Source organism: Perissodus microlepis, chromosome 10, assembly GCF_051167445.1.
Source record: "Perissodus microlepis isolate ML-2025 ecotype Zambia chromosome 10, ASM5116744v1, whole genome shotgun sequence".
Taxonomy (NCBI): Eukaryota; Metazoa; Chordata; class Actinopteri; order Cichliformes; family Cichlidae; genus Perissodus; species Perissodus microlepis.
Window position 1 is genome coordinate 27,489,704 of NC_140470.1, and position 16,010 is coordinate 27,505,713.

Genomic DNA, 16,010 nt, shown 5'->3' on the forward strand with positions numbered 1-16,010 from the left:
TCTTATACAAACAGATAAATACAGAAAACAAAGAAGAAAACAAAGCTTGTACTCTATTTGATTTTCAAGATATTGAACTTTATTTTTTCTATTTCACAGAGTTCTTTTTTCCATGTACTTTTTGTCCAATAATTTTTTTAATAATCAGATTAATGTTTATTTTAAAATTAAGAATTATTTATATTTGCTATATACTGAGCTGAAACATCCTTCTGTGTAGTCATGTAACACATTATTTTAAAATAATATATTTTAAACAGGTGGATGCAGGAATTAAGAGTTAAAACAGAGTCTTGTTCCATTTAAGCTATCTTTATTTCACATTTATTTGTACACAATAAATACAGTTAAACATCCATGGGTGTGTAAATACGACGCCTGGCAGCCTCCGCATAGCCGACGCTGTAAAACGTGGGAGTTTTTACGTCCTTTTTAAAAAAAATGAATTTCAGATTCTGACTTGATGCATAATCAAGACCAGTAAACAGGTTAACAAAAAATTCTGGAATGGAAAGAAACTTTAGTTATTCTTTTAATACAACAGGGTAAATGCAAACTTCAAAAATAAGTTTGATGTCATTCAGATCTCAAGGAGATCAACGAGAACGCAGCGTCACGGCTGACGGATACCTCTTTTCCTCTGATCAGATTCAGCTACAGTTTAATTGTTTTTGTTTTCTTAAAATCCTAATTCTAAAAACAAAAAAGGGGGAAAAAGCTGTGCCATTACTTGCACAGATATCCATCTCTAAGCTCTCCGTAAACTATCAATACGATCGATAAGTCATATCTCAATCAAAGACACTACAATGGCTATTTACGGCTAAATAACAGGAAGTATTGATACCAATACGGCTGGTAAACAAACATCAAACAGGAAATATTGAACAAAACATCCACAATACTGAAAAGGAATAAGAAGACATCAGAAAGTGCTTTTAAACTGGACAGCTAGCAGCTCAGGATGGTTTCCTCCTTAAAAATAAAAGGCATCTTTAAACTGCACATGCTCAGTGTAAACTGTCCTCCCCAACAGCAACTGTTACTGGCATCATTAGTGTCGTAAAAACAGTTTTTTTCTGTATTATGCAACATAAAAACAAAAGAGTTAGACTGTGTGTTTGTGTGTTTACGTGCTATGTTTCCCACTTTAAACTTTTCCTAAACATTAGAAGGGGAAAAAAAGATAAGGGATCCAAAACAATCACAGGTAAAAATTGCCACTTTTCCCTTGTTTGTGTAACCGCGAGCGGTCACGTGTGTCGGCGGAGAGGACCAGCCTCTTTTGGAGACTTTTGGTTTGCTCACAAGTGCAGCTCTGTTGCATAGACGTGAATCTGATGGTGGTAACAAAGAGCTACGACGTGAGACACAACGGGGGCGAAATCATAACTATAACATAAAAAATTCTTTATTCAATCCATAAACGAGGAGAAATTCTGCAGCTAAGGCATCCATAACACGATCAGTTAGAAGTGATGTTTTCCGACGAGCTGAAGGAAGAACTTATCTGTTTTCTTGCAGAGACTTTAATGTGAAACCGGAGCCAGGAGGCAGTTTATCTTAAACATAATCGACTAATGAAGCCAAAAAAGAAGTGAAAACATGTGCAATACCCGTGTGGAGCACGGGCAGCCTAAAGATCGCTCAGGTGAAAACAGAAAATTGATTTATGGTTTGCTGATGATGTGATTAGCGATTATCAGACTATTTTTGCCCATTACTGCTCACAATTTCTTTGTATTTTGACTTCAAACAACATTTTTTTTTGCGATTAAGTGTCAACAGAGATACAGAAAAGTGGTTACACCTAAAAAGCAAGGTCACTGAAGGCAGCGGTGTGGTTGTACAATGGTGCTGTAACCTTGTCCTGTCACCAGGGGGCGACGTCAAAATATCTGCTGTTGTCTTGTTGGCCCTTGGCTTACGGTGCATTCCAGATTGAGTCGGAAGTCGGGAATTCCTGAGCTCCCAGTAGTAATTTTCATCTGGAACTCCCCCTCAACTAGTATTTCCTTCTTGGAAAGTCAGAGCAGCCTCAACAATCCAAGATGGTGACAGAGAACATAAACATAATCTGCTCTGTCACTCACCTGTATTTGTGACTCATGATATAAGCCACACGCTAAGCACTTACCACATTCTATCAATGAACGTGCTGCAGCTAAAATAAATCCCATCTTACTTTGCTTTTCTGACTTTCCTGCTGGAATGCACAAACTCGGGAATGACGTCACTGCCAAAAAGGACCACAGACATCAGAACATTGACACAGCTTCCAGGTTGGAAAAGTGAAGCAACAAAAAAAAACCTGTACTCTATTTACAGGCCACCAGGGGGCGACCCCTGCGTCTGTAAAAGACTTCTGGTCCTATAGAGGTCTCTGGGACCTCTGTGAACAGTTCCCTGATGTGTTCAAGGGTTCAGTTTCTCTTTTCAGAACACAGCTGAAATCATCAAGACTCACTGAAGGGGTGTGAAATGTGTCTAAATCTAGGGAACACAGGCCTGATCGACGATATGTTCTGCAGACTCGTGTCTTTGTTCATAAACAGAAAAATGAAGGTAAAACACAAACGCTTCCTTCAGTTTGACCTCTCAAAGGTCAAGGTCAGTCCAGTCTAACATGTTTTACTTTAACATGAAACGCTGCTATGACCGAGTCTCAAACAACAGAAAATCCAGGGTCTGCTCATCAGCTAACCACTCTGTTTTATGCTGTCGGTGCGTTAAATATCATGAAACGCCTCATTCAGTCAGCTGCATGTTCTTTAGAACCAAACTGGCCGCTCGAACTGATGAATGATACCACACTGAGCTCTCTGCAAGGGAACGAATGAGCTCGACTCCCTAAAATATCAGCCAGCGAGTCCAAACACACTGATTTTTACTAACGGATAAAATGATGCTAACTTTTCTATCAACTTCTTTTGCTCGTTATCACCTTATTAACTGTTCGGGGGTGAGAATGAAGCCTTGTACAAACTCTGGGTAAAGTAGTGTTGAGAAACGAGAACACTGAACGGGAAGTTAAAAGAAAAAGGCGCAGCGGTGTTCCTTCTCCGAGTGGGGGGGCTTCTTCCGTCTCCAGGCGTCTTCAGGAGTTTTTAAGTTTCCTTTGGGAGTGTTTTACGAGTCCCTGCTCGAGGGGGTGCCGCCTTCACACCAGTGTGATCTCAACCTCCTCTCGCCACTTCACCTGCCCGCGAGGATGCTGCTTCGGGGGCGGAGGTGCGGCACGTACCTGTAAAAATCCACCGGCTCAGTTAAAATGAAGATAAAAAAGTCTGCTGTCATTTATGTCACCACAGAAGGTTTTACTCACGGGTCGGATGGTGCCACCGCCGCTCTCCGGGTATTTGGGGGGTTGGGGGGAGCTTTGTGCTGGACCTGAAGAGGGCAGAGGAGGCAGATTATTATTCACACCGGCCTTTTTTCTTACAGATAACCACTCACAGACAAACCAGAGATTCTTACTGTGAAAGGGGCTTTTGTGTGGAGCCGGCGGCGGTCTGTGGTGTCCGTTGTGATAGGAGGGTGGTCGGCCAATGGGAGAGGCTGTGGCGCTGCAGGGACTCGACACTGGAGAGGACACGGTGGGGGTCTGAAGGGGGCTGCTGTGGAGAGGTCCCGGCTGGAAGGGACCACGAGGGGAGCGGACGCACTGAGAGAGTGTGGACGGGGAAGCCTTCAACACAAACAGTGGACAGGTGTGCAAACTTTAATATTTTATATAAAATAAAAAGAAATAAATTATTTAACAACACAGGACTTAGTGTCACAAATAAGTTGCTACAGTAGATTTGTACTGCGCTGATGTAGAGGCAGCTGATCCAGGGGGGGACACAGTGTGTGTGCGTTCAACCAGAAGAACTTTAATTGTGTAGAACATGAAATTTAAGTCAGCGTGAGCCTACCTGTGCGCTGCCGTCTCTTTGCCCATCTCCATTCTCGCTGGTCACGGTGAGATCCTCTGCAAGAACTGCGGGGAACACACCAACAACGCCGTTAAACTCGCCCTCCCAGAAGCCATCGTCCTCGTGGGTCTCTCTGCTCAGGATGCGGATGATGGCGCCTTCTGGGAACGACAGCTCATCTTCCGTTTGTCCCGCGTAGTCGTACAAAGCCTTTGCGAATGAAACTGCAACACAGACAGTGGCAACGAGGGTATTAAACAAAGCAGGAAATCAAAACTCCGATATTATCTGGTGGAGGCGGATCTCACCACTGGAGTCTCCGTTGACGGAGCCGGTTGGGAGTTCGGTTTCAGGTTCGGTGGAGTTGCTGGAGGAATGGGATCGGGCGTCCAGCGCGGCCAGCGACTGCAGCATGCTCAGCAGGCTGTTGGAGGAGGGCAGCTGCAGGTATTTCTCTGGGACGTAGCCCACCTGTCCGCTACGGTTTCTGGCCTGGAAACACAGACAATGCACACAGCCATCACAGCACTAAAACAGATCTATATAAATGATATTGCTCACATTTTTATGTATGATTATATTCATTAAAATAAATACCCCATTAAAACACTATATCTGTATGAAAAGATAATCACCTAAGTAAATATACATAAAATATTGCACCTGAATTGCACCCATGTCAGCAATGGGACTCGTAAAGGAGTTTAGGATGTGTATTTTATATACGCATATCTACTTTTGTCACCTAAAGTGCAGCTCCCAGGGCAGATTTTGACCACAGCAGAGGTTTCAGACCTGAACTGGCACTGAAAAACAATCCAGGCAGTCAAGTTGAACTGAGAAATCCATAAAGCTGAGAGCGTAACAGATGCAAAACAGTCGGAGGGAAGCAAAGAAGGAAGGAAGGAAGAATTTAGCAACTCTGGAAAGTTATCTCAGCAGCATCATTTCACCAGCCATATTGAGGCAATCATGAGGTGAACAGCAGCATTTGATTTTCTGTAAACTTCTTACCTAACTTTAAAGGCCTGTTACATGTTACATGACCTGTTGCACAGGGCTATCATGTAGAAAGGGAGGTTCAGACCTGCGGGTGTTTTATAAAATAAAAATCCTGGGTCATTCCACACACACATGACCCCACATGACCCCGTTACAATCAGCTGAATATATATGTGTAATAACTTTAGTACATTTTTAGGAATTATAGGCGCAGAAAGTGCATAGTGGTGGGTTGAAATGTAAAACTTTTTCAACTGCGCTTTTGAAGATTCATAATTTTATAAGTACAGGAGATATCTATGTGAAATTAACAGGGCTGGAAAAACACATTAAAGCTCTGGTAAAAAACAAACAAACAAAAAAACTGCAAATAATCAACTTTAACCCACATGCCACAATCTAAAGCCAAAATCTTGTTTCCTTTAATCAACTTTGAGTTGTTTCAAGTAGTTTCAAACAGCAATCCTGCACCAATTTAATCTCTATGATGTGGAGAAACAGAAGCAAACATCGGTGCTGCCGGATGTTTTGTGTGTTTTCTATTAATTCACCGGCGAATACAGCATTTTGAGTAAAACTCTCAAAGCTCTTAACATGTGTGCTACCAAGTGAGTGCAAATGAAACTTCTCCATATTTATACCAGGATCATCTTCTAGCTGGCATCTGTCAGATATCAGTTAGGTAGATTTTGCCTGATGCTGCCGGATGGCTTTTGATGGCCTCTAAAATGACTGAAATAGACCAGGTAATCACAGATAAAGAAGACTGCAGATACTATGTCTCTTTTCATAACCTTATGGCTCAAGATGAATAAACAACAAGTGTTTGGACTTCTAAAACGAGGCGAAACTCTTTGATTTAAAGCACAAGACAAAACGAGAGCTTGGAAGCAAAAGTAAATGGAAAACAGTGACAGTCTTTTCCAGATTACTGTGTCTGTATCTTGTCTTATAATCACAGGTCATTTAGCAGTGAGGACAATGAGCTGAGACAATCTTTAAAGCACGCGTTTATCTGTTTACACTTCCTGGAAGTGTGAAGTTCAGAGGAATAAGTGCGTGGTGTGCATTAACAATAAAAATGGAAAATGTCATTATATTGTGCAGATACTCCTCTGTGTTTAGGACAGCGACTAGTTAAGATATGCTTTTTAAAAGGTGTGTGTGTATATAAATATATATATATATATGTATGTGTGTGTGTGTGTGTGTGTGTGTGTGTGTGTGTACTGAAGTGCAAATTAAAAGTAGAGGTTGTGCATTTGTTTAGGAAGATAAACAGTCTGATAAAGTCGGAACAAACACGAGCTGGAAATAGTCCCACGGTGAGGAAATGAGACGACACATCTGTAAATAAAAACTAAAAATGGGAAATAATCTAAGTTCCTGTGCAGGGCGAGGAGTACAGTACAAAGTCAAGAGTTCACTGTTCTGCCTTCAGGCTCATAGTTCAGACTAACAAAGATAAAGACCAATCACGCAGGACTTATTATGTTTCCTGCTTTGACTTCTTACCCAGACTGTTCCATAATGTGTGTGCAGCACTTTTGTGATTAAAATCTATTTAAATTAGTCGTTTATTTCAGTGCAGACAGATTATTGACACTCAAACAATGGAGCTACTTTGTCTGTTACTTACAAATTTTTAGAAAATTAGAAAAAATTGAACATTTTTTCCTGCTTGTGTATCAATTTAGAGGAAAAGTCATCCCCCAGCTTCTCAAGCTTCATAATCCAGTGATCATGAATGTCTAAAAACAAAAAATCTTTTCTGCATCTGGTATTGTTGAGATGTTTAACTCTGGACCAAAATGGTGGATCTGCTCTGCCTAAAGCCGCTTTGAGCATCAAGGTCCTGAGCCCAGTCCAGTCCGGGCTTTTGTGGCCACGTGGCCCGGCCAGCTCAGCTTTCAGGATGCCCGTGAGCTGCTTGTTCCACTCGTCTGATTTTGTATTGATTGTTGTCTAAACAAATGAATCTGTCATCTGTTGAGCTTTGTTCCACTTCTCAACAATCTCCTCTGATCTGTTTTCATTACAGCATTTTATCTGTGGTTTCCAACCTGTGCAGTTCAAACCTGAAGGATCCACATTTTCACTTCACCTTTCTGTAGAAATTGATTTTCCAGTAAACTGATCAACACCTCCTGCCAACTAAATTAGTCAAACACGTACCTTATTTTATGCTACAAAATTTGTATTAAAAGCAACCCAAACACTTTGAGATTTGGATTTTAATAGTTTCAAAAATTATTCTTCAAGTTTTACTTGAACATTTTAGAGAAATCATGTTAAGTTCTAAATTTTTAAGGTTGGGGATTTCATTCCATGCGTAATAAATACGAGTTTATTTTCCCCAATAATCACTAAAAGCAATCGCATGTGATATTTTATGCATTTAATAATGAATAAAAAGAGAAAAACATCAGTATTTACCGTGTCTGAGTCGACAGGCTGGAACATGAAGTCTGGTGCTTGCTGGAACGCCATGTTCTTCTGCACAAACAGCTGCTGGTGAAACTCCTGCAGAACCTGCATGCGTTTCAAGGGAACAGACAAAAATATACATATATACTTATTTAAGGTTTATCACAAGCTTACAAATCAGCCCATGTCTAAACCTGCATAATTAACACTTAGTAAAGCCTTTAGGGTTCAGGCTTGCTCCCTATTTAGTTTTAATTTCTTGCCCACATTTATTTCTATTTAAAATTAACTTTAAAAAAAAAAAAAAGACCTCCAGCTGAATGAATTGTGGCCAGTGATCCGTGTAGCTTAGGGCCACATTTATAATTTTTTATTTTCCATTACTCTGTCAGTTTATTTCTGTTGTATTAAGTTATTTGATTTGCTTATGAAATGAACCCAAATCAGCTTTTTATTATTTTACACAAGTCAAATAAAAGAAAACGGCAATAACAATTAAGAGAATGACCATAAAGCCGTTTCTGGTTACTACCAGCTGATCTGAATGCTGATGACCACTCTGGTGTTTGTGGTCACAGCCTGACATTAAAAACGTATCACAGGCTCGAGTTCACCGCCTGCCTATTTTCACACAGACTATTTTTAACAAACGCTCACCCTCCAGCTGCTGAAAGCTTAAAGAGACAGTTAACAAATGACATAAGATATCACTGTAAGTAACACAGGTGAAGGTACAAAGAGTTTTAATTCTAATTTCAGGTTTTTTCTAAAGCCAGCTAAAGCAGCCGGGGACTGGACCACCACCTGGACCACAAAGCTCTCTGCCCACCCGAGGGAGGACGAAGTACCTGTGTGGATATTTTAAGCTGAACTCATGGGGCACAGCTATCAGCTGTTCTGGAAAAACAAGAAACCTCCCCAGTACTGGTCCCAGGCTAGTAACTTTGGTCTTTTGAATTGTACTTAAGTTTGGCCCCTCATCAAGAACCAGTTGCCTTGGGGAGACCATACCAGGGGACAGCATAGCTTCTCCTCCTCAACTGTGATCATTCACAGAAAGGAAAGGAGCCAGTGCAGGTGGTTTGACTGGCATCTGAAATAGGAGGCCTCCAGGATGTCTCCTAGACGAGCTGGTAAGGGCAGACCAAACACACACTGGACACATTGGGACACATTATGCATCTCGGCCGGCTCGCCGTGGTATCCCAGTATTCGCTGCCTGTCTGTTGTCAGACGCATTTGTGTGACCATAAATACCACTTAAGTGGGAAAAGGAACTTCTGGACATCTCTGCTTGGACTGCTGACTCAAGTGTCAAAAAATGATTTGATAGAGGAACTTGTATTGGAAAAAAGAGGAGCAGGGTATTGATCCCTGTTGATTTACCCGTCAGTCTACAGTCATACCTTTACCTATGGCTAAAATCTGACACAAATGAGCATCTTCTGAAGGATGTCTGAGCTCTGCCTTAGAAACATGATGAAGAGCTGAGTTATTTGGAAAGCTACTCGTTTACACCGAAAGGCACCAGAGTGGCGGCTCACTGTTCTCCAGGAAGAGCAGGAGTAGGTGGCTGGGGAGGGGGACGTCTGGGCATCATGACCGGACTCAGATAAGCAGCAGAAAATAGATGGAAGGAAATCAGGTTTAGTAATATCAGTTTTATATTCTTTCATCTTGTACACCGTATCAATGCCTCACATTTTAATCAGGCTTCCTGTAGAAAGAAGATGCTGCTGCGTCTCTGCTCACATGGAGAGGCAGAGGTTGAGGTTGTGTGTGAGAAATATATTACTATGAATTACTAGGCTAACAATTACACCAAACTGCCAGGCTTGACACCATCTGAAAAGTAAAATGAGCATAAAATGAGCAGCTTACCCAAGCCAAGCCAAGCCAAGCCAAGTTAAATAGTATCCCACAAGTAGCTCATTTTACTTTTGCTCCCCCAACTTATTTAATCAACCAGCCACAGTGTGGAGCTGACATTCCAATCAAGCTTAATCAAACAATTAAGCTCTCTCTTTCATAGATATAAATAACTGCTGCTAGCTATGATGTTTAAGGAGTGAATAGTGAACTTCTTTTAATGGTGTGTTTAATGAATTTTATTTAATAACTTGTGACCTTTGAGTCCCTTCCTTGCAAGAATTATGGCCAATGACGGAAATGTATGTATTACATTTAAGATTGGAAAACAATGTCAATGCCACAAACGTGAGTTGTCATATACATCTGTGAGTTAATCTGCACAACCGTGTGCACATGTGCTCTGTGCATGTACACACACAAAGAATTGACCTTCGTTCCTTAAATTTGTAGCATTGCCTCGGTGCTGACTGATGGTGCTCAGTGGCTTTTGCTTCTTGCTTTTAAATCAGATGTCACTCTCAACATAAACACAAGCTACAGCAGCCAAGCAGTCTTAGCTGAGGAAACAAAGATACATTTCCTCATTTAATGTAAAATATTGTGGTGATGTTATGTTATATTAGGCAGGCAGCTGGCCAAATAACACTGTGACAATCAAAAGTATATCTATTTTGAACGCCTCAGCTGGAAAAAATTCAAAATGGTTTATAAAGTTGGCCACAGGTCTGTATGTAAATGGGAGTTAAAACATTGCTTCATATTTGGATATGTATGATGTTAGTGTTTCTAAAATACTAAAAAATGTGTTTATTAACAAAGTAAACTAAAAATAGACATTATTAAATTTGATACTTTTAACTACTGAATTGAACATAATATGAAATAATGTGTTTCCACTGTGGGAATGATGGCTCCAATGACAAATAACTTTCAGATTAGTAAAGCTATATTTTAAATTTTTCTAGTTTTCCATTTCTATTTAGATGATTTACATTTCTATTTCTATTTAAAATGAACAGGATCATAACAAAATAACACCACTGCAAGTGTAACAAAAATATGTTGAAATCAAATGGTATGTTATTTGAAATCAATATGAAACAATGACACATGCATTTTATACAATTTTTTTTATTGATTAAATTTTTCCCAATGGTCCAAATTAGTCTGTGATTGGCCTTATTGTCCAACAAATCATATTTCTATACAAATATATGTGACTCTCAAATATGATTTAAATGGATCATTCCTCACTTGATGACAAATTATCCATTTAAATATTTGCAGAGTCCTAAACTTGATGCCAGTGAACTTATCAGCGGTTGGTTTTAAAAAAAAGCCCAAAAAATCCCCTATGAGCAAGCACTTGGCGACGGTGGGGAGGAAAAACTCCCTTTTAACAGGGAGAAACCTCCGACAGAACCAGGCTCAGGAAGGGGTGGCCATCTGTCGCTGCCGAGTGGGCTTAAAATGTTCACTGTCCATCCTCCTTCTGACAGGAACTTCCTACAGACCAGGTTTGAATGATGCCTGAGTGGACATACAAAACTCACAAGTTCCTGGCTCTCACGGCTCCTATGCAGAGGGTTAGTCGAAGAAGGAGGGGCATCGCGAGGGGCGTCGGGGGACGGGGGACTGTGCCTCACTGCCCTCCACTAAACCCGCCTTCAACCGAGTCGAGAGAGCCGGGAACTTGTGAGGTGTGCAGTCCTGGTGAGCCTCCACCTTTTATAGGTGGGTGCAGCCTCGACTGTACAGAGACAGACCAGACCAGCTGCACCACACAGACACTTCAAACCTCATCTGAGGACAAAAAACATATACATACATATATATATATATCTTACTATTAAAAAAATAATAAAGTTAGGGTTCCTTTACAAAGTCAGAAGGAGGGAGGCACTAAGGCACCACCTTCCGCCCCTCGACGCCCTCGCGGTGCCCCCTCCTTCTGACAGGAACTTCCTACAGACCAGGTTTGAATGATGCCTGAGTGGACATACAAAACTCACAAGTTCCTGGCTCTCACGGCTCCTATGCAGAGGGTTAGTCGAAGAAGGAGGGGCATCGCGAGGGGCACCCGGGGGACGGGGGACTGTGCCTCACTGCCCTCCCCTTCTCCAAGAAACTCGTCTTCAACCGAGTCGAGAGAGCTGGGAACTTGTGAGGTGTGCATGTCCTGGTGAGCCTCCACCTTTTATAGGTGGGTGCAGCCTCGACTGTACAGAGACAGACCAGACCAGCTGCACCACACAGACACTTCAAACCTCATCTGAGGACAAAAAACATATACGTACATATATATATATATCTTACTATTAAAAAAATAATAAAGTTAGGGTTCCTTTACAATGTCAGAAGGAGGGAGGCACTAAGGCACCGCCTTCCGCCCCTCGACGCCCTCGCGGTGCCCCCTCCTTCTGACAGGAACTTCCTACAGACCAGGTTTGAATGATGCCTGAGTGGACATACAAAACTCACAAGTTCCTGGCTCTAACGGCTCCCATGCAAAGAGTTAGTCGAAGAAGGAGGGGGCATCGCGAGGGGCGTCGGGGGACGGGGGACTGTGCCTCACTGCCCTCCCCTTCTCCAAGAAACCCGTCTTCAACCGAGTCGAGAGAGCCGGGAACTTGTGAGGTGTGCATGTCCTGGTGAGCCTCCACCTTTTATAGGTGGGTGCAGCCTCGACTGTACAGAGACAGACCAGACCAGCTGCACCACACAGACACTTCAAACCTCATCTGAGGACAAAAAACATATACATACATACATACATACATACACACACACATACACACACACATACATATATATATATATCTTACTATTAAAAAAACAATAAAGTTAAGGTTCCTTTACAATGTCAGAAGGAGGGAGGCACTAAGGCACCGCCTTCCGCCCCTCGACGCCCTCGCGGTGCCCCCTCCTTCTGACAGGAACTTCCTACAGACCAGGTTTGAATGATGCCTGAGTGGACATACAAAACTCACAAGTTCCTGGCTCTCACGGCTCCTATGCAGAGGGTTAGTCGAAGAAGGAGGGGCATCGCGAGGGGCGTCGGGGGACGGGGGACTGTGCCTCACTGCCCTCCCCTTCTCCAAGAAACCCGTCTTCAACCGAGTCGAGAGAGCCGGGAACTTGTGAGGTGTGCATGTCCTGGTGAGCCTCCACCTTTTATAGGTGGGTGCAGCCTCGACTGTACAGAGACAGACCAGACCAGCTGCACCACACAGACACTTCAAACCTCATCTGAGGACAAAAAACATATACATACATATATATATATATCTTACTATTAAAAAAATAATAAAGTTAGGGTTCCTTTACAATGTCAGAAGGAGGGAGGCACTAAGGCACCGCCTTCCGCCCCCCGACGCCCTCGCGGTGCCCCCTCCTTCTGACAGGAACTTCCTACAAACCAGGTTTGAATGATGCCTGAGTGGACATACAAAACTCACAAGTTCCTGGCTCTCACGGCTCCTATGCAGAGGGTTAGTCGAAGAAGGAGGGGCATCGCGAGGGGCGTCGGGGGACGGGGGACTGTGCCTCACTGCCCTCCCCTTCTCCAAGAAACCCGTCTTCAACCGAGTCGAGAGAGCCGGGAACTTGTGAGGTGTGCATGTCCTGGTGAGCCTCCACCTTTTATAGGTGGGTGCAGCCTCGACTGTACAGAGACAGACCAGACCAGCTGCACCACACAGACACTTCAAACCTCATCTGAGGACAAAAAACATATACATACATACATACATACATACACACACACATATATATATATATATATCTTACTATTAAAAAAACAATAAAGTTAAGGTTCCTTTACAATGTCAGAAGGAGGGAGGCACTAAGGCACCGCCTTCCGCCCCTCGACGCCCTCGCGGTGCCCCCTCCTTCTGACAGGAACTTCCTACAGACCAGGTTTGAATGATGCCTGAGTGGACATACAAAACTCACAAGTTCCTGGCTCTCACGGCTCCTATGCAGAGGGTTAGTCGAAGAAGGAGAGGCATCGCGAGGGGCGTCGGGGGACGGGGGACTGTGCCTCACTGCCCTCCCCTTCTCCAAGAAACCCGTCTTCAACCGAGTCGAGAGAGCCGGCAACTTGTGAGGTGCGCATGTCCTGGTGAGCCTCCACCTTTTATAGGTGGGTGCAGCCTCGACTGTACAGAGACAGACCAGATCAGCTGCACCACACAGACACTTCAAACCTCATCTGAGGACAAAAAACATACACACACATATATATATATATATATATATATATCTTACTATTAAAAAAACAATAAAGTTAGGGTTCCTTTACAATGTCAGAAGGAGGGAGGCACTAAGGCACCGCCTTCCGCCCCCCGACGCCCTCGCGGTGCCCCCTCCTTCTGACAGGAACTTCCTACAAACCAGGTTTGAATGATGCCTGAGTGGACATACAAAACTCACAAGTTCCTGGCTCTCACGGCTCCTATGCAGAGGGTTAGTCGAAGAAGGAGGGGCATCGCGAGGGGCGTCGGGGGACGGGGGACTGTGCCTCACTGCCCTCCCCTTCTCCAAGAAACCCGTCTTCAACAGAGTCGAGAGAGCCGGGAACTTGTGAGGTTTGCAGTCCTGGTGAGCCTCCACCTTTTATAGGTGGGTGCAGCCTCGACTGTACAGAGACAGACAAGACCAGCTGCACCACACAGACACTTCAAACCTCATCTGAGGACAAAAAACACATACATACATATATATATATATCTTACTATTAAAAAAATAATAAAGTTAGGGTTCCTTTACAATGTCAGAAGGAGGGAGGCACTAAGGCACCGCCTTCCGCCCCTCGACGCCCTCGCGGTGCCCCCTCCTTCTGACAGGAACTTCCTACAGACCAGGTTTGAATGATGCCTGAGTGGACATACAAAACTCACAAGTTCCTGGCTCTCACGGCTCCTCTGCAGAGGGTTAGTCGAAGAAGGAGGGGCATCGCGAGGGGCGTCAGGGGACGGGGGACTGTGCCTCACTGCCCTCCCCTTCTCCAAGAAACCCGTCTTCAACCGAGTCGAGAGAGCCGGGAACTTGTGAGGTGTGCAGTCCTGGTGAGCCTCCACCTTTTATAGGTGGGTGCAGCCTAGACTGTACAGAGACAGACCAGACCAGCTGCACCACACAGACACTTCAAACCTCATCTGAGGACAAAAAACATATACATACATATATATATATATCTTACTATTAAAAAAATAATAAAGTTAGGGTTCCTTTACAATGTCAGAAGGAGGGAGGCACTAAGGCACCGCCTTCCGCCCCCCGACGCCCTCGCGGTGCCCCCTCCTTCTGACAGGAACTTCCTACAAACCAGGTTTGAATGATGCCTGAGTGGACATACAAAACTCACAAGTTCCTGGCTCTCACGGCTCCTATGCAGAGGGTTAGTCGAAGAAGGAGGGGCATCGCGAGGGGCGTCGGGGGACGGGGGACTGTGCCTCACTGCCCTCCCCTTCTCCAAGAAACCCGTCTTCAACCGAGTCGAGAGAGCCGGGAACTTGTGAGGTGTGCATGTCCTGGTGAGCCTCCACCTTTTATAGGTGGGTGCAGCCTCGACTGTACAGAGACAGACCAGACCAGCTGCACCACACAGACACTTCAAACCTCATCTGAGGACAAAAAACACATACATACATATATATATATATCTTACTATTAAAAAAATAATAAAGTTAGGGTTCCTTTACAATGTCAGAAGGAGGGAGGCACTAAGGCACCGCCTTCCGCCCCTCGACGCCCTCGCGGTGCCCCCTCCTTCTGACAGGAACTTCCTACAGACCAGGTTTGAATGATGCCTGAGTGGACATACAAAACTCACAAGTTCCTGGCTCTCACGGCTCCTATGCAGAGGGTTAGTCGAAGAAGGAGGGGCATCGCGAGGGGCGTCGGGGGACGGGGGACTGTGCCTCACTGCCCTCCCCTTCTCCAAGAAACCCGTCTTCAACCGAGTCGAGAGAGCCGGGAACTTGTGAGGTGTGCATGTCCTGGTGAGCCTCCACCTTTTATAGGTGGGTGCAGCCTCGACTGTACAGAGACCGACCAGACCAGCTGCACCACACAGACACTTCAAACCTCATCTGAGGACAAAAAACATATATATACATACATACATACATACATACACACACACATACATACACACATATATATATCTTACTATTAAAAAAATAATAAAGATAGGGTTCCTTTAAAATGTCAGAAGGAGGGAGGCACTAAGGCACCGCCTTCCGCCCCTCGACGCCCTCGCGGTGCCCCCTCCTTCTGACAGGAACTTCCTACAGACCAGGTTTGAATGATGCCTGAGTGGACATACAAAACTCACAAGTTCCTGGCTCTCACGGCTCCTCTGCAGAGGGTTAGTCGAAGAAGGAGGGGCATCGCGAGGGGCGTCGGGGGACGGGGGACTGTGCCTCACTGCCCTCCCCTTCTCCAAGAAACCCGTCTTCAACCGAGTCGAGAGAGCCGGCAACTTGTGAGGTGTGCATGTCCTGGTGAGCCTCCACCTTTTATAGGTGGGTGCAGCCTCGACTGTACAGAGACAGACCAGACCAGCTGCACCACACAGACACTTCAAACCTCATCTGAGGACAAAAAACATATACATACATACATACATACATACACACACACATACACACACACATACATATATATATATATCTTACTATTAAAAAAACAATAAAGTTAGGGTTCCTTTATAATGTCAGAAGGAGGGAGGCACTAAGGCACCGCCTTCCGCCCCTCGACGCCCTCGCGGTGCCCCCTCCTTCTGAC

The 16,010-nt window shown here is 44.1% G+C and overlaps 1 protein-coding gene across 1 annotated transcript; it reads right to left on the bottom strand.

The window, feature by feature from the left end:
* Window positions 1-291: 291 nt before the first annotated feature.
* Window positions 292-11,840, bottom strand: LOC146379598 (F-BAR and double SH3 domains protein 2-like). Its single transcript, XM_084940887.1, has 6 exons — window positions 8,891-11,840; window positions 7,356-7,451; window positions 4,226-4,409; window positions 3,478-4,141; window positions 3,326-3,390; window positions 292-3,244 (listed from the first exon to the last, which is right to left on the bottom strand). Exons 1-4 carry the CDS (start codon window positions 9,020-9,022, stop codon window positions 3,903-3,905), a joined length of 651 nt encoding a protein of 216 aa, XP_084797013.1. The 5' UTR covers window positions 9,023-11,840; the 3' UTR covers window positions 292-3,244; window positions 3,326-3,390; window positions 3,478-3,902.
* Between the last annotated feature and the right edge of the window lie 4,170 nt (window positions 11,841-16,010).